Source organism: Carassius gibelio, chromosome A6, assembly GCF_023724105.1.
Source record: "Carassius gibelio isolate Cgi1373 ecotype wild population from Czech Republic chromosome A6, carGib1.2-hapl.c, whole genome shotgun sequence".
In the NCBI taxonomy this organism is placed as follows: domain Eukaryota; kingdom Metazoa; phylum Chordata; class Actinopteri; order Cypriniformes; family Cyprinidae; genus Carassius; species Carassius gibelio.
Genome location: NC_068376.1, coordinates 25,533,266 through 25,557,161, shown reverse-complemented (window position 1 = coordinate 25,557,161; position 23,896 = coordinate 25,533,266). Strand labels below are relative to the sequence as shown.

Genomic DNA, 23,896 nt, shown 5'->3' with positions numbered 1-23,896 from the left:
CTCAGACTCACACACTGTCACTTTCCTGACAAACTACACCTATGCATGGAGAAACGTCATAAACTGTCAGGAAAAAAAGGGGGAGAGAATCCATCCGACTCCTCTCAAGGGAAAGCTATAGAGAAACCAATACAGATATTCCATACACAATCACTTTCACTGCATACTGGCACTGAATAAATCATTAAAAATTATTGATCTTATCAAATCTTATTCAAACGGAACAATGCAGAGGATGAAAACTTAGCCTAGCTTAATTTAGACTAGCTCTAACACATTGACTTTGAAGCTTTTTGTTATGTTTAACCTCATTCTAGTCTTTTAATAAACCCTGCACATTACTATGGGTTATGCTGTTGGAAGGAAGCTGCAGGTAGGCAATTCATGTAGAGGTTTTAATTGACTTAAAATTAACCCTGACCATTTTCTAGGCCGAGGGCTTTGACAGCACCCTACTTGGATTAGCAATTTTAATTATTGCAAACGTCAAGCAGGGCTAAGAACCTGCTCACAACAGGCTAACAACACCAAACAAAATGACTCAATCACTGATACCTTTTCTTGGGGTGAATATATTCTCATATTGCAATAAATTCCCTGAGACATGCTCACAATCACTAATGACAGGTGAAAAACATTAGATTGAAACAATCAACTAATCAACTGTGTCAGACTTCCCCTTAATAACATTATAAAATCTTCTAAAAACAGATGAAAAAAAAAAAAAAGTTAAATACAGTATAGCCAAAATATTTACAAAAAGGGCCTAAAACACACTTTTACTGTATATATATATATATATATATATATATATATATATATATGTGTGTGTGTGTGTGTGTGTGTGTGTGTGCGTGTGTGTGTGTGTGTGTGTGTGGAAGTAAAAATTTATGTTTGAATAAACATACACTGAAAATCTGTACTAGCCTACTTAATACAGTCCTTCTAATAAAATGAATATTTTAAAATAAAAGTAACATTTTAATTTAAAAAAAAAAACACTATGGAAGATTTTCACAGAAATCACTGCTTGACAAATCACATTTGAGCATGTTTATTTTAAAATTACTGTATATTGAATAATTCCAATACCAAGTTCTCATTCGAAAACCCACGTTTAGATTTGCCAGTTTTAGCCAAACTGAGCTGACTTTCAGAACTGGTTTATATATTTATTCATTTTGGCAAAAAAAAAAAAAAATCACTTCAGAGGACCTTACCGTCAGTCTATGTTGTTTGATCAGGTTTTGTGCGCCTGTTCTTAATATTCACCATCACATCAAAAGTAAGAGTCTCTGTGAGCCTTTCGCTTCTGCTCAGCTGACAGGTGAAGTAATGGCCCATCTTTCCTCTAACTTCTAATCCTGTTTACTCTCCTCCTCGGATGATGCCTTTTCCACCGCTTGGAGTCTGGGGACAAGCTTTGTAAACACACAACCTTCTCTATTCATGCCAATTTACAGGCCTAGCAGCCCAAGGCTCTACTTTGCAGATTATGAATGCTTTAACCTGGCTTTCCACACCTCTTGGTAATTCTGTCTAGTTTATCTTCTTCGGACCACATTTCCTAACCCTCCCCCCTTTACGTGTGTCACTTTCGTGTGAATTTATGTGCATAAACGTCGTGACCACATCAGCTCCATGAAACACAGAGAGCTTTTCTTGATATACTGCCATGTCATCAAATTCTGCTGGTGTGCAATTGGCAAATTAAATGATTAGTTTTGCATACCAAATAAGGCTGTGATCAGTTTGATTGAAGTGGTTGAACAAATGAAGAGATATTCTAAGGCACAGGGCAATAAAAAGGACGGTTTCTCCTTGGCATTCACAGACGTCTTTAAATTGCCGCATGCCATGTAAGTAATACAGCAAATTAGCAAATCATGGCAGCCTCTCTTTAGATCAGGTGCCACTTACATCTGTAAATTAATTGATAAGGGAGTGTGAGCAATCCACTGTGTGAATACATTAATGCCATTACAGAGCTGATTGCACTTACAAAGTATTGCAGGCAAACAGGTATATATTTTTATATTATAGATGCAGATGATACTAAAATAAAGCGTACCATTTTGGCAAGAATGTGCTTGAAATATTCAAAGGAGATTTTTTTTATTTTTTAAATAACATCAGAAACAAAATGCAAATATAATGTCATGTTTAAGATGTTGAAAAGGCTGTTGTGTACTTAAAGCACACTATACACATTTTTTTTTTACACTAGTAAAATAATAAAACAAAATTGGACAGAAGTAATTCAGATAATATAGCCCAAAATATACATATAAAAAATCTAATATAATGTGCTTCATTAATAGTCATATTTATTTATAATTGCAGCATTTAAAGCAATAACAAAATACTTTTTGAAAAGATACAGACACCTCTAAAATGAAAAAAAATAAAAAAATAAAAAATAAAATATTATATTTTATATATATAAAATCTTGGATGACTTCTTTTTATATACGTCTCCTCCTTTTTTTATTATTTATTTATTATTTTTTTATTTATGTGTTACCTCAATTATAAATGATAATTTTACTATGATTAGAGGTTTGGTTATAAGTGCATGATATAATTATGTTAATTTTGACATTGACCAATGAGTTTTCAGTCAGTATTTACTCATCCTCATGTCTTCCATTTATCACAAAAGTGGATGTTTTGCAATATGTTAAACAGTTTTTTTTTTTTTACATACAATAAACAAACAATAGCTGGGATGAAATAAAAATCAACCCTATTTATTTTCTTAACATGTTTTAATGGATACAATTCATCCATGCAAATTAAAAGGCCATTTATAATAAAATCATATTTTTCCAAATTAAAATATAATGTATTCCTGTCTTCAGTCACCTGATCCTTCAGAAATCAATTTAATATGCTGATTTGATGCTTAAGATACATTAATATTATCAGTTTTGAAAACGACTTGATATTTTTTTGTGGAAAAAACAATACTTTTTTTTTTCAGGATTTTGTGAAGAAAATTCAGCATTTATTCTATATATATATATATATATATATATATATATATATATATATATATATATATATATATATATTGTCATCACTGTCATTTTTGATCCATTTAATGCATCCTTGCTGAACAAAAATGAAACTTCTGAACAGTTTTTATATAATTTATAATTTATGAAATACATTTTGGACTTTTACACTGTTTTCACAGCTTTTTGTGAGGAACAGACCACAAAAAAATCTAAACTTGAAAATCCAATAGTGTTTGGCATCACTGATGTCAACCCCGCACGATTTATATGGAAACAGTGTTTGAATATTTTCCATTGTGAATTACAGCATGTAATATTTGGTTGTACTGTTTCTTTAACAGCGATGCAATAGAACTCACTGGAATTAAAGCATATTAGCACTCTTATCTCAAGTATGTTTTCTTACTGACTCACATATATACTTCTGTCTTGTCTACCTGGTGGTGAAATTTGTTTTATGGCCCTCAGCTGTTTGCATTTATTAATAGGCAGCCAGGTCTCTCATCCCCCCTTCAGTACTATGACCGTCTTCTCAACCTTTCCCAAACTTCTAAACCATTCATTACGTTACCAGTTTCCCCACTGTGCAACAAGTGAACTATGTCAGCCCTATTCTATCATTGAAATGATTAATTTGAATCGCCAAAGGTTTCCTCACAATTATTTCTCCATTCATATATCCGGGGGGCTTTATAAACCTCTATGACTATCTATGAAAAATCTGGCCCACATTTTCTCCATTCATTTTTGCATAAGATCCATTACATCGCTGCGGGTTAGAATTTTTAATCTTCAATAAGCACATCTCTGCCTACCTTGAAAATATTGTCAAGAAGGAAAGTGGTGATTATTTATCAGTGCCAGGATTGATAAGAAGTGCACGTAAATGTCTACAATTGGGTCCAAATGAGACAAGAAAAAAAAAAAATATATATATATAGTTTTTTTTTCGAAAAGTAAAACAAAGACAAAATCCAAATGTTGACTGAAATCATTTCTTTACTTTAGAGCACTGAAGTCTTGGTTTAAGGCAGCAAAGTGTCTGACATATGCCATACTGGGATCGTACTGCAATCAGAAAAGGTAAAACTCGCTGGCAAAGTGAGCAAGGGTTTATTACAGCTATTTTGTGAGATTATGCAGACACATTGGCTTGGCAAAAATAGTGATTAGGCAGCAGCCTTCCCATGTCTCGCTTCCATATGGGTCTTTACAGCTCCAGTGAAGCCATTAATTTAGGAGGATCAGTGCGAGAAATATCAGTACCCACTGAAATTTGGTCGGAATCACAGGCACTATTGAAGGGCACCAAATGACATGCAAGGAGGACTTCCAAAAGCCTCTGTGACTGCCTACGACTGCTCCCGTTTCAGCTGGACTAGTATTTATGGTTAAATCCCCTGGTAGCCCAACAAGTCGGAGCAGTTCTCGGGAGATTACATCCGTGTTCACACACTTACCTGTCAGTGTTCTGACAAGCTTATTCCTCTGAGCTCTTGGAATAAACTCCTACACCTTCACTGTGAAATCTACTTTAGCAAACTCCATTTCACACCTCAATTTTAGCCCGGCTTCATAACATGATGTCAAATGCTGGTAAATAAACGTGTAGGATCCTCCTTATTGAGTGACCATATTAAGTCCTAAAAAAAAGATACAGACATTTGGCTATTTCTAGTTTTGTATGGTGGTGTGATAAACATGTGACTAAGGTTACACCATTTTGGCATTGCAATTGGCTATGACATCATAATTAAACATACAGTAATTAGAATATCAGCGCCTTTAAGTTTATTTATCTATATGTACAGTGGAGCCTCCAAAAGACCACTTTGAAAATCTGGTAGTTTTCCCCCCAAAATTAACACACATTTTGGACTTCAGGTTATTAAGGGATGCTGTAAAGGAACAGTTCACCTAAAAATGAAAAACTGCTGAAAAAATGTACTCAATTTTACACACTAAAATAATTCTCTATTCATAATACTGTTTTCTCCAGTAAGGCATCTTATCTGATTAAAGGGAGAAAAATGCACATATAAAGCACTGTTTAAAAACAAATATATCAGTGGATTTTTTATGTGAGAGGACAACGGGGAATGGACTTTTTCACTGGATGAAGTGTTTAATGGATTATGAACTCATATTTTGAGTTAAAACATCATAATGATGGACTTGTTTCTATAAAACACGCAGCTTTTCACTTCACAAAGTGTTAAGTGATAGACTGGAGTCAGCTGTTTGGACTCTTATTCTGACGGCACCCATTCACTGCCGAGGATCCATTGGTGAGCAAGTGATGTAATGCGAAATATTTGATCAAAACAGAATCTCTTCTTCATCTCGGATGGTGTGAGGGTGAGTACATTTTCATTTCTTAGTGAACTTTTGGTTTAATTTCACTGAAACACAATGCTTTTTGGATGCTGGATTAGATGATAAATAGGTTTTACACAAACTTCTAGAGATACGTCAGAATCAGTATCAGTATCAGTTATGTTAGTTCAAGTGCAGTTAAGAGTGGGGGGCATGCAAATTAGAAGAAATTAATGTTATTTCTCACTTCAACATTTCAATTAAATTATTCTGATACTTTAATTTACACTGAAAAGAAAGTTGCATTTAATTAGATAACTGCAAAATAGGAGCATTTTTCACTAGCTCAGATTTTGGATCCACGGTGTGTGTGTGTGTGTGTGTGTATATATATATATATATATATATATATATATATATATATATAGTAATTTAAATGACTGTCAGCAAGTATGCCTGCTGTCTTTACACTCTCATCCAACAGAGACTAATCTCAGTCTATTGATAATTACCAATCAGTATGCAAGTCTTTGAAGGAATCGTCTCCAGGCAACCATATAGATCAGCCAAGTTCTATTCCATTCATCAAATTAGAATGAAACGTCTCCTCCCAGATCAAAAATGCTGTAATGCATGTTGGAGGCTATTAATGATACTGTAGCTAATCATATATTTGCTCTACTAATATTTCAACATGAAATTTTATTTATTTGTATCTCTCAGAGATTGTACAGGATTAATACAAAGGTATTAAATAGGCCAAAACGCATAAATAACAGCAAAATAAAAATAAAAACACCAGACAAATATGTTACATTTATAAAATGCTAAATTTCAAAATAAGGCAAAAATGTGGATACTATTAGGTGATTTAGTATTTAAAAATAAAACATAAAAAATATAAAGAAACGTAATTAAACATACAGATACAATAAACACATTTCAAAATAGATATTGCAAAGACAACAGAAATTAAATAAAAGTTGAAGCAATAATAAAGTAAAACATGAAAACGTTTTTTCACTATGCATGATAATTACAAACAGATAAACATAAAAAAAAAATAAACTGTAGAGGATATAAAACATGTTTTTTAGATGTATGAATTGTGATATTTAGAAAATGTGAAACGCGCAGAGGGAATATTTGATTAAGTTAAGTTCAGATGACAGAAGTTAACTCGTCTCATTTTCAAGCGTACAAATCCAGAAGATGTTGGCAAGAAATATTTTCACAGGAACAAACATGATGAATAATCTTTGAGGGATATCAGGAAGGAAAACTGTCTCCCATAGCATAATGTGAATGACAGAATAAATCATAATTGAACTGATGAATTATGGGTTGAATTTAAAGGAACAATGCTTTTCGTACGAAATCAAATGATTGACTTTCGTAATTGTCCAAACTAATAAATAATACTAACTAGCAGCAAGAAATCTGTGTAATTATCCAGAAACTATGTATCAAACCAAACTGCCTCTATTCTTTAAAACAGTAATATCTCAAGGCTGTTCTCATCTATCTAAAGGTCTTTTTACATACACAAACACAGCGTCACTGACTTGACTGACGTGTGTGAAAGGAAAAACAGCATGGGTATAATTCATAATTCAAGGATTTCTCTTAAAGAACCAACATTCCAGGTCACTATTACATTACATGGCTTAATATTGTGCTTAATTTGAATCTCAGTTCTGAATATCTAAGCAAAAAAAAAAAAAAAAAAAAGAAAGAAAAAAAGAAAGAGAAAGCCTGCTTTTTTTTGCATAAAATCTACATACAAAAGACGAATAGTTTGACATAGAGGTAAAAAATACATAAAAATAAAATTCACAATACAAGGCAATGGAGCTGATTTACCATTTTTTTTTCCTCTTTAAAAAAAAAAGGACAATAAATCCAATATATCCACCCAATTAGATGTTTTAAGTATTAAAGCTGATGTGTGTATCTTTTTCCCAGTGTTAAACTATTTCCTCATATTTGTTTATCAATTGCAATTAAGCAGTTTTTAGGTTGATTTCTCTCTGTAGCAGACAGTAGTACAGTGTCTGGGAAACCATAATCGTTTTTGAAATTCCAGTTGGCGATAGTGGCATAGAAGTGACACCCTTCAGCTTTAAACAATTGCAAAGTTCTATGAAAACAACCATGACAAGATCAGAAACACTACTCCGTGAACACGGGCCATCTTGCTTGCGTCTGAACTGAAGTATCCCCTTGAGTTCAGGCCTGTGATGGAGAGGAACACAAAGACATCACAGACAGGATTATACGAAACAATTGCCTGGTTAGCAGTTCTATTCTCAAAAATCAGTGTGCAGCGCTCTTAATGAGCTCTTATGAAGCCTTACTTGACATCTTTGGAATGCGTATAGGGCTGCTGCTGCTGCCGTCTCCTCCGTCACTCAGGGCTTTGATCTGAACAAGCAGGTCCTCTTCCGATGGCAACTGAAGCTCTACGGACGTCCTGTTGGTCTCGACTACGCTGTTTCCCCTGTGCCAGTTTTGACGATACACAACCTGTGTGGGAGATATTTTAACTCTTAATTCTAGATAATTATACAAAAATTGAAATGTGATTAGATAAAATATCAATCAGAAAAAGCATTTATTATGATGATAAATAGCACAAGCATGTTTTTAAAGATGTGGTAAGCGAAAGATAAAGTGTATGAAAGTCTGTTTCACACAATTGGTCTTGCAATCTTCAAAACCCATGTAAGAGAGGGAATACAAATTGAATAATCATTAGAAATTTCAAATTGATTTTCAGTGGGAGGATTATTGGTATGTTTACTGACATATCTTGCTGTGAAAAAAAATAGGTTTCACAATCCATAAATCATTTAAATGTTTTTTTTTCTTCTTTTTTTTCCAGGCTGACAGTGCAAAACAAATAGCCACCAAACTGATATTCTTTCTTACTCATACAGACTAGAAAATGTATGATTATTGATTGTATTATTCTGCAGGCGCCACACAGCGGACAGTTAGGACTGCAAATGAATAGTGCTTGTGTCTTATGAAAATGTCTTTAGCGAGGCCTCGCTAAGCTGGAGGAAAGCATCAGAGCCGTCCAGATGTTCACAGACCCTACAAGAATCTAAATTTTAGAGAGGCCATCGTCAATTAGCTGGCTGAACTCTGCTTCAAATTAATTTGCTTAAAAGAACTGAATCTCATTGGACAAATTTTAATCCTCTTTCAGAACATTTTATGTGAACTCTTGCTACAAATGACTTGGAGCAGCAGGAGGTCGGAGCAGCTTGTTCTGAAATGTAAAAAAGCCTTGGATGTTTCTGAACTGAATGTATGACCTTGAGTGTGAAAGGAAATTTGAAAAAAGTTAAAGATTACATTAAAGGGGAAATCAAATCTTGACAGTGAAATATGTTCAAGATACATATGTTTAAGATATGTTTAAAATACCTTTTCATTTAATGTCTAGTCAGATATTTGTTCAGAATTCATTCACTTTTACCACTTATATTTTTTTGCTAAAGGTCTTTCTAAAAAGCCTCAATGACAGAACCCTGAATTTTCATAATTTTTACTAAAGGTTTTGCTAGCAAAAAGAAGAAAGAGAAGCCTCTGTTGAGGAGAGAGATTTGATTTGTTTTGACCAATCCCAAAAGACAACATTTAAACATTTCTAACACATCTGGATAGCTAAATGTGCATCCAATCATACGAACAGGAACAACAAAATGCCGGTAACAATTTACACTAAGGTTGCATATGTTAAAGGGATAGTTCACCCAAACATTTTAATACTGTCATCATGTAATCACCCCCATGTTGTTCCAAACCTGAATGCATTTTTTTTTCCAGAAGAACACAAAAGATGATATTTTGGTCACCACATAGTTTTGGTTCCCATTGACTTCTATTGTGTTTCTTGCAAATCCAAATCAGGTTTAGATTGAGATTAGTCTCTGTTGGATGAGAGTGTAAAGAAAGGCATACTTGCTGACAGATCCAAATCCAAAGCTGTACGGTTGCCAACATTCTTCAAAATATCTTATTTTATTTGAAGATAGTATGTAGTGCTATTTTTAGTTGGATTTTCCCTTTAAGAAGTGACTTCATGATATGTATGCGTTATGAAAATGTCTTAAGTAGCAAAAAGTACTCTTTAGAACCAATGGCCTCTTATGGGAAACTAGCATTAAATATAATCCTATGCAAAATGATCTGTACTTCAACTGAGAAGTTCAAAGGAAGTTACATGAGCATCTGGAAAGACGTCACAAGCACTTCAAATGATTTTTTAATTTTATGAAAAAACAGTATATAATGCAGCTTTCAAAGGTAATGTTCTCAGTCATTTATCTCAGAGTATTTTATGTGAAACACCAGCTTACATGGCACACTGATACAGCACGTTTATCAGCAAAGCAGCAAACAAAAGTAAAACAAACAAAACTGATTACCTTGTAGCCGGTTACTTCTGATTCATTGTCCATCGCCTTCACGTGTTCCCAGTTCAGAAAGACCTTTGAGTTTGTCAGGTTCCACTCAATGTTCCCTGGGGGTTGACTTGGAGCTAAAAGACATAAAATATATTCTGCTTTACTTCCAACTTGTGTTATATGACTGAACAACATCTCCCATATATTGTGTCCTTTGCAATCTTAACAATCAGCAGCGCACCAGCTGAGGTATCATCTAAATTTAAGTTCAAAACTCACTGGCGCTGATTCAGTTCAGCTTGGCTCTCACTTTAAATTAGCTGGAATATATATAGATCTGTAGGAGTCGTTTTAATGTAACAGCAAAAAATAAAAAATAAATAAAAATAAACTGCTATGAAACAAAGAAACACTGTGCAAAACATTAAAGGAATATCTCACCCTAAAACCTATATTCTGTGATCACTTATTCACCCTCATGCCTTTCAAATCCCTTAACAGAATGTCCAACCTGGTCCTTTCCAGACAATGTCGTTGAATGGTGACCACCTCAACAGTTTAAATGTCTGCTTATTTATCATTAGAATAGCAATTAGTAGAAAAGATTTCTTTTATAATATTTTTATCTTTTTTGGAGCTTGACGAGGTCTGATCCTCATCCACGTTCATTGTAAGGCAACACAGTAGAGTAGACGATCTTTAAAACTTCTCAATGTTGGGTTTGTCACACCGTCTGGATGAATAAATAATGCCTGATTTTCATTGCAGACTCAACTACCCTTTTAAGACATTTCTGTTTATAAGTTCACAATTTTCACACTAAAGAATTATTTGTGACTAACAGAGACGTTCATATAGAAATAAAGGCAAAAAAACGATATCTTAAAAAAAAAAAAAAAAAAAAAACATGCTGTTGTTATGTATTACAGATTCTGATGTGCCAGATATTTTAATGCTGCTTGAATGTCAGCATGCTCTTCTTTCCTTTATTTCCATAACTCCCTAACAGTAAAATAGTTGCCCCTAATGTTGGGTTGTTTTGGAGCAATTTTACAAATTTTGTGTTTGTCATTGCCTGGTCATGTGCCCACACAAACAATTCCACTTTTCACAGTAATTGAGGAATTTATACATAGTTTAACCGCAATTGAGCACTGAACCAGGGGAAATCTAATCTCTTTTCTCATCAGATTTCATGGCTAGGACTTTGTGCACCACGTATTGATAGTTTTAAAAAATTGAGGATAATAGCTATATATTTGAAGCAATTTAACTAATGATACATACTATTACGATAACTATACTTGATCATAACAGTGGATGGTGATATTACGGTATGCTTAGTCAGAGAATCTGCCATACAAAGGAAAGAGGACAATCGGCTATCTGCTCCGACACAAAGAAAGAGATCTGTCAAGCTTTTTATTTTAAAACGGCCTTAATTATATGCTCAGTATATTAGCTGAAAATAGCCATAAGACTACCTCCATAGTAATGTTAAAGTTTATCTGATGAGTTTTTGGCTCAGTTGAACACAGCGTTTTGTTCTCAATTATTGGCATCAGATAATATGCCTATTTAGCCATGATAGTTTAACAAAGGCCACCTTAATCTCTTACAGTGTTGAGGAAACCCCACCAAGAGTTTAACAGGGTAGGATTATTATATATATATATATATATATATATATATATATATTTATATATACGATATCGATAATTATCACTATAAATTTAAAATCTTTCCAGTTTAAAGCCAGATTTTTGCTCCAAAGAGAAAGTTGTAGAAACCAGACCATTAATTTTCCTTAACAAAATAAATATCTAAATACAAAAAATTAATTTCTTAGTTTCTGCATGGTCTGATGAGTGAAATTGTTTGTTGCCTGAAAATATTATTGATAATAATAATGATAATAATATTACTTTTTGTCTCTTAAAAATTATCAGTTTGTATTTTGGTCTGAGCGAATAAATGGTCCATGTGGCGCAATTCAAATTAGTTGCGCTGTTTCATTCCGCTTTTGCATAAACATTTTTGCATAAACATTATACCAAACATTTATCAAACTCTTCATATTGTTTTATCGAAGGAAAATTATATTGCGATAATTATCAAGTTATTGCCCAGCCCTAGTGTAAATGCATTCAGACTACATCTGGCCAATATGTCAATGGGGCTATAGCTTTTAGTTTATTTTGAGCCTGAGGGCCTAACTACCCTAATTACAGAGAGATGCCTGCCATTCAGCTTCCATTGGCAATTTCGGTCACACAGCTTGAGGCTTTTGAGGCCCCTGGAAGGCTGAATACTGGATAGGTTTTGTCATTATTGACCATTTACTTTCACTTTTTGTGCAAATATTTCATGTAGTCTATCATAAAATCTACCTGCATAACAAATACAGAGGACTTAAAGTTTTTGAATGGAGTATGCCCCAAAGCACTTCATGTCAACTACAAGTTTTTATAACAATATGACTTACGTGGCTTCCTGGTGGTGATGTTGATGGGTGCACTGGAAGGCCCGGTGCCTGCACTGTTGTGTGCCCTGACTGACATCAGATAAAGCGTGCTTCCCTTCAGACCTGTGATAATGACTGAGCTTTCCGTGACCCTTACTCGCTCTGCATCGCTTTCAGGCGACCCGTCCTCCAACCACTGCACCTGTAATTGTGAAGGTGAAATTTAAAGAGACATTCATTCATTTCACCTTTTACAATACAAAAATAAATGAATAAGTTCTCCATCTAGCTGCTTGCAAAAAAAAGGAAAAAATACTGATGCGGCCGAGAGTATAAAAGAGCAGGTGCAGGGCAGAAACGCATCATCCACCTCTTGTCTGAAAGAGATGTATGCAGAAATGCCTGAATTCATAAAATAAACTGCTGCTTCCTTAGTCAAAGTATTTCTAATAAATCTAAAATTTGCTAAATTAGATTTCACTGTTAACAACTTTCTTCACGTTTTTTTTTGAAAGAAAGCAGAGAATCTATTATTATTCCTAAGTATTTAAATTCATGCACCACTTCAAGCTTCTGTCTTTGGACAAACATATCTGCTCCTACAGTACGTCCTGATATGCCCTTTTAGTAAAAACATGCATACAGTTTTCTTGACATTAAGGTACAAACATGATTTAGTCAGCCATCATCTGATACATCGTAGATTTCGATTTCTGTGGAGCCTGTTGCTGCCTCTTTGCATGTACATATATACAGTACATACAGCCAAGCACGCACAAACACGCACAGCTACACACACATATTCATTTTAATGTTTGAATGGGCATGATGTTTCTGCTTGAGTAAGTGTGCTTCCAACCTCAAAGCTAAGAAATCGACTCGAGAAGAATGTCATTTTTGTTCCTGCATTAGCGTTCGATATACCAACTCTGTGACAAAGTCACCGTGACTTAGTTTCTTTTTTAACTACGTTCAATAAACATCTGCACACTGCAGCAAGGGACCCTGGAAGTATTTGTGGATTTTCATATGTGCTTTTTTTACTACTACCCGAAGCTGTGAACGACTTATTGGTTTCACCACGGAACAACTGCATGACCAGGGATTTCTCGCCGAGGCTCGTTCAGGTTGGAAGGAGAGAAATGGGCAGGATCCTGTGGGTTTCTCGCGCAGTAAGAAACGACCTAGCAGCTGAAGTGTTTGCAGGAGGGGGAATTGATGCATGATGTCCACACATCTGAAATGTGATTTATATAAGTGCCCAGAAAGCCTGGGTATTGGCGCTCCCCGGGAGACAGGACCAGCTGTGAGAAGACCTCTTCATTCTGCAGATGAGATTGTGAAAAATGTGGCCGGGGGATCGCAGACTCTTGTTGGGGAACAGGAAATTGCACACCCTGCCATCAGCGCAGTGCATACATTAAGGAATCTAAATTGAGGTGATGCAGTGTGAGGTTTGTTCCCTCCCTCCATTTTTGGTGTTTACATACCTCATAGCCTGTTATCCATCCTTTGCTGCCGCTTTGGTGAACAGGTTCCCAGAATACCTCGATCTCAGATGCGGACAAACTGCGGGCCCAGACTCTAGGAGGAGCAACCGAAGGTTCTGTTGATGTCAGACATACCAAAATGAGAAAAGAAAGTGAAAAACAACAGGTAATGAGAACAGACAGTTTACAGGATTCATCCAACATCAGTCTCTAGTGCTTAAATATACCACCTGTTTGCAAGAACTAATTGCGCTATTAGCACACTTGCGATTAAAGAAATTACCATCGGAGTGCACTAACACAGCTGTAGAGGGGGTGTGATTAAAACTTGAAACACATCCATCAACTATTGTCATCCCTAAATGATGTCCAATAATGCCCTTGCACAATCTGCATACAATCAACACAGAACACAAGCGTATTAACCTTCGTCTGCTGAATATACAATGACCACAGGGCTAAACGGTCCCTCTCCAATCTCGTTGTAGACGCCGACTTTGACTTCAAACTGAGTGAGTGGCAGAAAAGTATCATTTTTATAAATGTATCGTGATGCATCTGCCAAGGCCAACACGCTCTGTTTCCATGTTGTGGTGCCAAGGGGACGAAATGCCACCACATATCCAAACTTTTCTCCATTTTGCAGCTCCTCTGGCACAGGCTGTGAGAAGACAATATAAAGAATTAAATAATATAATGTGATTCAATAAAGAAAGTTACTTAGTTATCAAGCCAAAACAGACTTCTCTTTTGGTGCACCATGAGTGAAATACTGTAATAAAGTCGGTATCCCTGCACTCTCAAAATACCTAAATAAGTGTGTGTATATATGCATGTCTGTAATATATACATAAATGCATGTATGAATAGCTTTATATTTCACCATTGTTTTATGAAATTGTAGCTTTATGCTTCATTGGATTGTATTAAGTAAGTCTTTAAGTACACAGCCTTGTATCTTTATCTTTTTGTCTGATTTTCAAATACTTTGTTTGCATCACATAAATGTTTATAATGCTATATTCTCCTTGAAGGTGGTTGGTTTAGTTCACAGCTTATGCTTAAACAGAGACTCTTTAAAAATTCCTACAAAAAAATAAAATAAAATAAAACTGTGCCTGTAGCACAAACGATGTGGGACGTTTTACAAAGCTTCATAGGGTAAAAGGGTTGTTTATAATATCAGCAATAATATTAGTCCCTTAAAAATGCATTAAAATGAAATCATTCTGTTGACATGGTGTTACATTACTGCAAGTTGACGAGTAATTTTCCATGGTAGGTTTACATTGTTGCTTTCATAATCTGAAATCCACGGAATATAAGAAAATATATTTACTACTGTGTCAGTCAAGAAACCTCTAGACTTAGTGAAAAACGTGCCATATTTTGAAAATAATACTGTGTTTAAACACACTGCTGAATATCTGCTGTGACAGCCGGTGAGATTACGAGTAAGCCATTGATAAACATTGTCATTTCATATTTACTGCTATGAAAGCTGTCTCATATCTGCGTCTTCATTATGATTTACATACCAGAGGGAGCAATCCCACTGAGGCAAAGAGCAAAGACGACAACTCTTTCCTTTTTTAATTAAACCTTGTCTCATTTAAACCACGTCACCGTGGAGAATCCCCTAAGAATCCGATTCACAAGAGAAGGCTGATATGAAAACGCTAATGTCACAATAAAGATGCTGAGCTCACCTCCCAAACAATCACCAGTTCGCCTCGGCTTCCTCCCCCTCCACTCACGTTAGCTGGGGCGACTTCAGGACCTGCCAGCGGAAACAGAGAACAGAAGAAACAGGCTTTATACCTGTGGGATTGGCGGCAAATCCGAACACTTCCTTTTCCTGAGGTGTGGCTCAATGGTCTTTTCAAAATGGTTCAAAGAATCTGAATGAGGTAGGATCTAAAAACCTGCAGCATGTTCAGCTTCCTGATGAAAAAATGGTTGTCTGGTCCTAGCCTGTCTCTCAGCCTGGGTTTAGTGTGGTTTTGTGCACTTTTTTTTTTTTAGCTCAACAACAGCTTGGCCAGGGTCCGAGAACAGTTAGACCAATTTAACCAACTTGAGACTAGCAAATCAAACCAGTTCAAGCTAGTTTAAGATGTTTTAATGTAGTGTGCATATACTGAATAATTATTTATTTGCATTTGTTTTTTTAAATATGTGTTGGTTTATTTTGTAGTGTATATATATATATATATATATATATATATATATATATATATATATATATATATATATATATATAAACTGTATCTATATGTATATAGTGTAAATTGCTAGTTAAATTAAGAGTGAACTAAAAATTGCTAAATATTATTTTATCATAGTGTTAACAGTGTTCTATTGTAAATTATTTACACTGACTGGATGAAAATCAATTAAAAGTAAATAATGCCCAATTCCTCAGCCAAAGGGAACACTAAAAACCATAACTGTGACAATGTACAGAACACTTCATAACTATTTACACTATTGTGCCACAGTGCAATATGTAAACTTTTGATCAGTAATTATGATATAAAATGACCTACAGCATTGATTTCACAGTATAGATATTGCTATTAATATTGTAAAATCCTAGTAAATGCAGTGTCTTTCTTTATGAACTAAGCTTTGTTTGCTGGGATCTTTAAGACAATAGCTTTTTGCATGTCCTTTTCACTTGGGATTGTGTGATGAAGCCTGCATCTATTTGTGAATCAGTGATTGAAGCATTTGCACACAGTGCCTGAGCTCAAAATAGAGCCTTTCAAGTTTTACTGCTCCATAGAATGAGGAAGAAGTCCACTCAATTTTTGTTTATGTCGACATCAATTATTGATAGCTGCATTTCCTGATTACTGATGTCTATCCGCTGAGTGCAGCAGGGTTGGGCCTTGCATTAAAGAAAACAGCTATGTAAGCTACACCCCAATCCACCACACACACACAAAATTTCAAACCAACTACATTTTCTTGTGGTTTCAAACTAATTAACTAAAAATGCCAGCCTTTCTGATGCCATTCCGATTTCATAAATTATTAGCAATTTAGATGTTCCCAGGAAAACCGGTATGAATGTACGAGTGTTTATTTCTCATGCCTGAACTCTATTACGAGTAGACACTCTCAGTGATTTAAACTAATTATAGAATTAAATTACATTTTCTCCTTCCTGCTGTATTAGAGATGACAGATATGGGGAATCGGGAGGGATGAATCCATACCTGCAGCTTTGGTGCGAACGGGTTTGGATGGCACGCTGGGTTCCCCCACCCCCACATTGTTGATAGCCACAACTCTAAATTCATAATCAACCCACGGATTGAGATTCGCTGCCATTGCATGAATCATCTGTCCAGGCACAGAATCAGGAACTAGGATTAAAGAAAATGTGGAATGCAAAAACACATCAATACCCATCTGCACAAATGAGTAGCCTCTCATAATTATTTTGCAATTATTCTTGAAGATATATTTTGATCTTTCTTAGCAAATGCTAAGATTTCTTTTTTTTTTCTTTCATAGTGTATTAAAAAAGGCATTTGCATGAATCACATCTAAGTGACACACTCAAAAAAAAAAAAAAGAAAAGAATATGAATGGTTGCATCCTACAAAAATATTGTTATAAAAACAGAATCACCACACAGGTAGTTATATTTCTCTGTCTAATCACAAATAATCACACATAACTGTATTAATAAAATTATTAAGAAAAGCCCTCAAATGAAGATTACTGAAACACATTATTGTGCAACATGAGTAAAAAAAAAAAAAGTAGCAAAAATGTATAGTGAAAAAAAAAAACTAATGTAACCACACACGCACACACACGCACGCACACACGCATGCACTCACACACATATATATAATATGGCAGCACCATTTTTAGCTTTTATGCATTTAACTTAAATTTACATTTAAAATGTGCAGTGGAAATTCTGGGAATGTCATTTTATGTTTTTTTTTTCTAATGTAAATTATAGTATGACTTGACATTTCCAAAAACAAAATTGTATTTGTAAGGGGTGTCTCAATCACAATAATAATAACATGAACTGGTTTTCTAATATAAAACCAGATTCAACAAGAAAGTTCAAAGAGTACTATACCAGTTTTGACTGCCTGCCAGCCAATAGAGAAGGGGGTCCTGGCTTGCACGATGTAGAGGTTAACGGGACTGTGGTTGTCAGGTCCGGGGCCCCACGAGAGCTGAGCAGTCCTGTCTGTGACGTCCCCCACCAACACACCCACTGGAGCACCAGGGGGCCCTGACAACACCACCACCAAAGAGACAAAAAGGACTCAAACTTGCTGTGTATCCTCATCAGAGAAGGGCACAGCAAGGTTGCCAAGTACCTTGCGATGTGAGACAAGTCTGCCCACAAAAGGTGACATGATTAATATTCAGAACCAGGGAGAGAGATCCTTCACTTGATGATGGAAATACAAAAAGTTCTAAAGAGCACGAAGCAGGGAATTAATGCATTGATTTCAGATACTCCTGTAGTCATTACTTCAAGAGCTGGATAACAGAATACAATAGAAATAGCGGGGCAAATTGTGAGGCCGTTTTAATTTATATTTGATAAATGCTCAGAAAAGTGTAGCATACTGAACAGTCTCCGCGGAGGGATATGCACATACCTCTGACAATTAAGTCTGCTGCTGCAGACACACTGTCCACAGCTGTATGCACCATGCAGACGTACTTCCCAGAGCGCTTGAGCTGCACGTTCCTGATCATAAGATCCCCAGAAGATCCCTATATATAAAAAAAGTAATATGTAAATAAAATAAAAAAAAAATAAAAGGAGAAGAAGTCTATCTATCCATCCATATACTATATCCATACTGTATATTATGCAATGTCAATAGTATTGTTTACTACTTCAACACTACTTTACAGGAAACTGTATTTTTTTTCAGAATTCTTGGTTGCACTTAATTTTACAGTACGTGTACTTCCGTGTACTTACAGTGTACTTACAATGCATTTATCTAGGAAAGTTCTGGTAATACAAGGTAACTACATGGGGTAGGGTTAGGTTTAGGGTTAGGTTCAGGGTTAGTACCTAGTTATTACATAGTTATTGTAATTACTATAACAAGTACATGGTATGTACATGGGGAACAGGACTGTAAAATAAAGTACTACCGAATTCTTTAATGAAGTTGAAAATAACATTTATATGAAACAAATTGTCAATTTTGATCAACAGAATGTATCCCCGAAGAAAAAAGAAATTCTGACCCCAAATCTTTCATTCCTTCCTCTAACCCAAAAACAAGTATATTTTCATTTCTGTAGTTACAATAGAAGGTTCTTTCAACTCGCATGGACAATCAATCCTATTGCTATCAGTGACAGCCTGCCATTTGTGCATTTGCTCGGTCCCTCCAGGTTCTCAAAAGCAATACTTGGCAACTTAAAAGCTCCGTGGATGATCTACACAGTGAGAGGGTGGGTCCTGTGGAGTGGATAGCTGTTTGAGGTTCACTGTGTGTTAAACGGAGTGCAATGTAAATCCTGTAATCAGACAGATTTGTGCCTCTGTGTTCAGAGAGCAGCCAGGTGCCCTTGTACTCAAGTTCCCCCCATTGCTAGCTCAAAAAAAAAAAAAAAAAGAAAACACACCAAGGGAACCCAATCATTCTTAACACACATTCCTCTACTCCGAATGATTTCAAAGAGGAATCCAAGGCTACAGTATTTCAGGAATACAGAATTTGTAGCTTTGAATTATAATGACTGACAGAAACCCACCCCTCCAATCATCCCGAAGTGATCGTGTCTACTGAAATCGATGAGCTTTCCGTTGAAGAACCACTTGAATATGGGGTATAGAGTGGAGTCTTTAGATACTTCACACGGCAAGACAATGCTCTCCCCCACTGTGGCATCCATACTCAAAGGAGGGACTGTAATCTTGGTCGGTTCTGTCAAAAAAAAAAAAAAAAAAAAAATGAGAAAAAGGAAAGGAAGAACCAGGGCAGAATAATTGAACGTCTTCAGTTATGCATTAATTCATGAGAGTTTTGTGCACTTTTCAGTCTGTCATGTTTGGAGACTAGACTGCCAACCAGCTAAACCAGCTAGACCAGCCTAAAGGATCTTAAAACAGCTAAAGTCATAGAAGAGGTTGTTTTATTCAGTAGGAATTTGTTGATTCACTGACTAGCTATCAGAAAAGCCACATTTTAAAATTTAACACCCAGATTTTTTTTTTTTTTTTATTCAGTCCGGAATTTGAATAACCCTATTTGAAGCCATCAAAGTGTCCAAAAAAACATGCATATGTAATGCCATAAGTTGTTAAAAGAGTAAATTGAGAGTAAAAAAAAAAAATTGCTACAGCAGCATATTTTTAATTAAACATGCAGAAAGCGACTGGGGTGACGAGGATGAAGTCCGCTCTCGGTACTATGGATGGCTATGGGTTTTTTTTTTTTTTTCACACCAAGCGGCTGGACTAATAACTCACACATGACAAAAGCTTGGATGAGTTATACCTCTGTCAAACCGGCAGGAACATAAAACAACTATATATTTCATTATCAATTTCATGCTTGGGTTGCTCACTGTTTTTCTACTGGTTCTCATCCGGTTTAAGGCGTCTGTTTAGAAGCAAGAGAAATGTGCTGTTTGTGAAATGTGAAAGGTGCTTTACCTTTGACCACTAAAGTCCCAGAACTGCTGGATGTACCAAAGGGGTTTTTGGCAACACAAGTGTACCTCCCTGCGTCGGATTTGGTAACATTGGCAATCCTGAGGGTGCCGTCCTCTGAGATGGTCCGCCTGCAAAATTAAATAAAAATTGGTGGAATAAATGCCAACAACCAGTGTCATCTTGCTTTAACAATACTGTTTATTAAACAATAAATACATTTATATATATAATAATTAATATGTTTAGGGTATTTTATTTTTTTCAAAGATTCACTCTCCTTCAATAAGCCAGAAGCAAAGCATATGGAGCCAGAAGAGTCTCAATAAAGATAAATGCACACACTACATTCACATATGCACACACAGGATTCATAGATGCACACACATGATTCATAAATACACACACAAGATGCACAAATGCGCACAAAATTCACAAATGCACACACAAAATTTAAAAAGCACAGAAGATTCACAAATGCATACAAAATTCAGAAATGCACACAAAAATCAGAAATACACACACAATTCAGAAATGCAAACAACATTTACAAATGCACTCAAGATTCACAAATGCACAAGACAAGATTCACAAATGCACAGGACAAGATTCAGAAATGTATTTCTGATGCACACACACATATATCTTGATTCACAAACTGCTTGCGGTCTGTGAACTTCACTGCATTTGTGTGTGAATTTTGAGACTCCCCTGACTTGGCTCGACACACAAATGCTTTTTTTTAAACAGGGAATGATCAGCAACCAATCAGATGTCTCCCTTCTTTTAGCCAATCACAAGAATGCACCCCATGTGGGGGATTGTTTACTTATAAGCCAATCACATGAACGTGTTCACACAGCAATTGTATTAAATTGTATGAAAATACAGATGTTTAGATTACAATTCAGGTTTATTTTTTATTATTTTTTTACTAAATATAAATTTAAAAATGTCTCAATACATATAGCCCAGTGACTGCAGAAAAAAAGTTAACCATGGATTCATAAATTTGCAATAGGCAATTATTTCATTTTATTGAAATATTTTAATGAAAGTAAAAAAAAAAAAAATGTTTAAACCTTTCTGAATATTTAAATATATCTAAATATTCTTTTGGATGCAATATAGAAGTCACTTTAATTATAATATTCAGTCCCTACATGAAGAGAGAGTCAGTGGTCCGCTGCGAGAGGAAAGTGGCTCTCTGGCTGCGAAAAGTGGGTCTCCGGCTGTCGTTCGCTTAGGAAAGTGAGTTGATCGCCGCGTGAGGAAAGTGAATCGTTCGCTCAACTTCGCTGCTTGAGGAAAGTGAATCGTTCGCTGAGGAAAGTGAGTCGCTCGCTGGGTGAGGAAAGTGAGTCGTTCGCTGCGTGACTCGTGAGGAAAGTGAATCGTTCGCTGAGGAAAGTGAGTCGCTCGCTGGGTGAGGAAAGTGAGTCGTTCGCTGCGTGACTCATGAGGATAGTGAGTCGTTCGCTGCGCAAAGTGAGTCGCCGGCTGTGTGAGGTAAGTGAGTCGTTCGCTGATTGGCTTATAAGTAAACAATCCCCCACATGGGGTGCATTCTTGTGATTGGCTAAAACAAGGGAGATATCTGATTGGTTGCAGATCATTCCCTGTTTAAAAAAAGGCATTTGTGTGTCGAGCCAAGTCAAGGGAGTCTCAAAATTCACACACAAATGCAGTGAAGTTCACAGACCGCAAGCAGTTTGTAAATCAAGATATATGTGTGTGTGCATCAGAAATACATTTCTGAATCTTGTCCTGTGCATTTGTGAATCTTGAGTGCATTTGTAAATGTTGTTTGCATTTCTAAATTGTGTGTGTATTTCTGAATTTTGTGTGCATTTCTGAATTTTGTATGCATTTGTGAATCTTCTGTGCTTTTTAAATTTTGTGTGTGCATTTGTGAATTTTGTGTGCATTTGTGTATCCTGTGTGTGTATTTATGAATTATGTGTGTGCATGTATGAATCCTATGTGTGCATATGTGACTGTATTGTGTGCATTTATCTTTATTGAGACTCTTCTGGCTCCATAAAAGCATGCTGGGAACTAGAAATATGCTGTAACTCATTCGGTGAAAGTGTTTATATACACAGTATGTGTGTACATACATTCACATTTATATGGGAACATGCATATGTACAATAAAAGATTAAACTTTATAAATATCACATGTAATGAATATTACTGTATGTATCAATATATAGCTATACATGGCAAATGCATATTGCAGTATATTGAAAAATGTAAGCACTAGTTCCCATACATGGAAATATATTATGTAATATAAAACATTATATAAGTTTATTCCCATATACTTTTGTTCCAAAAGATGTGAAAATTATGTGACTTGAGTAGGAGAGATGCATGAGATCTATAAGCATTCAAAATCTTCAACTATTTTTGTAGAACTGTGCAAAAGTATTTGGGTGTTGAAACTGACAGTGTACTGGAACAGATGAAAGAATAAACAAAGATGGTCTTTAACCCAAACACGTTCTCTGACACACAGAGTCTGCTCAGGTACTGGATCAGAGCTTTAATGTTCAAGGATACAGCAACCTTCCTTCCTTCTTGCCTCCCCAAAAGGAATTCTTAAAGAGCCAGACTTAGCCTATTCCAGACAGAATAACAAAAAAAAAAAAAAAAAAAAAAAAAAACTACCAGTATTTGTCTTGGAATGCTTGTGTTTATTTTTAAAAAGCCTGAAAACTGTAGAAAATCATTCAAATTAAATAGTCAGAGTATTCAACAGGATACATTCAGTAAATGGGATTCTAACAGATGAAACCTCCAAATTAATGCGCAAATACGGCAATATTAAGGCCAAGAATAATTTGAAAGGGAAGAGGATGTAAAAGGGAAGCTGGTTTCAATTCTTGCCTGTGCCCTTATCATTATCCAACACATGTAAGGTGCTAACAACACATTAAAAAGCATTTCCAAAAAGGCAGCAAGAGCAGATGTGATTATGGAGTGGTTGCATAAGCCTGTATGGATCATGTGAGGAGATGTTGATAGTGTCTGACTGAAATGCTAACATGGCTAAAGATCAACAGCACAAACTAAACAGATTCTCTCACTCTCATCAAAAAGGTTTTTACTAGTGGTGGCTGTTCATACACAGGTTATGGATTTTTTATAACCCTCCCCCAACCTTCAGTATTAACGTGTATTTGGCAGATAAGACTGATAACTAAAATTGTGTAGGTTGTGTAGGAGAGGTGTGTGAGATGGTAAACGCAAGTGATAATTTATGCATTGCAAAATTCAAATGTCAAAAGAAATAATGAAATAGAAATTAAAAAACAAATAATACACATGCTTTAGATGGTCTAATATGAATCAGAAAAATAAAACTGATTACTGCTTGGCTAACTGCTAGCAGGTTAGGTCATAGTCTTAAAATAGAGGTTAAGTTTATGCAACTGGCCCAAACTTGGCTCTTTTGGGTTAAAACAGGAAGCAATCACCTAGCAACCATTAAGACCACCCTATCGTCATGTTAAAAA

General features: G+C 35.5%; 1 protein-coding gene and 1 long non-coding RNA gene across 2 annotated transcripts in view; both read right to left on the bottom strand.

Annotated features, from left to right (window-relative positions):
- LOC128015874 (uncharacterized) overlaps positions 1–23,896 on the bottom strand; it is a 327,822-nt gene that overhangs the window by 270,326 nt on the left and 33,600 nt on the right. The gene's annotated exons all lie outside the window — the stretch shown is intronic.
- The window catches only part of LOC128015871 (contactin-4-like), an 80,430-nt gene continuing 62,920 nt past the window's right edge, over positions 6,387–23,896 (bottom strand). Inside the window, exons 12-23 of the mRNA XM_052600088.1 lie at positions 20,379–20,506; positions 19,475–19,647; positions 18,355–18,472; positions 17,820–17,978; positions 16,933–17,082; positions 15,418–15,488; positions 14,135–14,369; positions 13,709–13,824; positions 12,240–12,420; positions 9,776–9,888; positions 7,694–7,862; positions 6,387–7,571 (exon numbers count right to left, since the gene is read on the bottom strand). Of these exons, the coding sequence (XP_052456048.1) occupies positions 7,477–7,571; positions 7,694–7,862; positions 9,776–9,888; positions 12,240–12,420; positions 13,709–13,824; positions 14,135–14,369; positions 15,418–15,488; positions 16,933–17,082; positions 17,820–17,978; positions 18,355–18,472; positions 19,475–19,647; positions 20,379–20,506 (1,708 nt within the window). The 3' untranslated portion in view covers positions 6,387–7,476. The remainder of the gene's footprint in view (positions 7,572–7,693; positions 7,863–9,775; positions 9,889–12,239; positions 12,421–13,708; positions 13,825–14,134; positions 14,370–15,417; positions 15,489–16,932; positions 17,083–17,819; positions 17,979–18,354; positions 18,473–19,474; positions 19,648–20,378; positions 20,507–23,896) is intronic.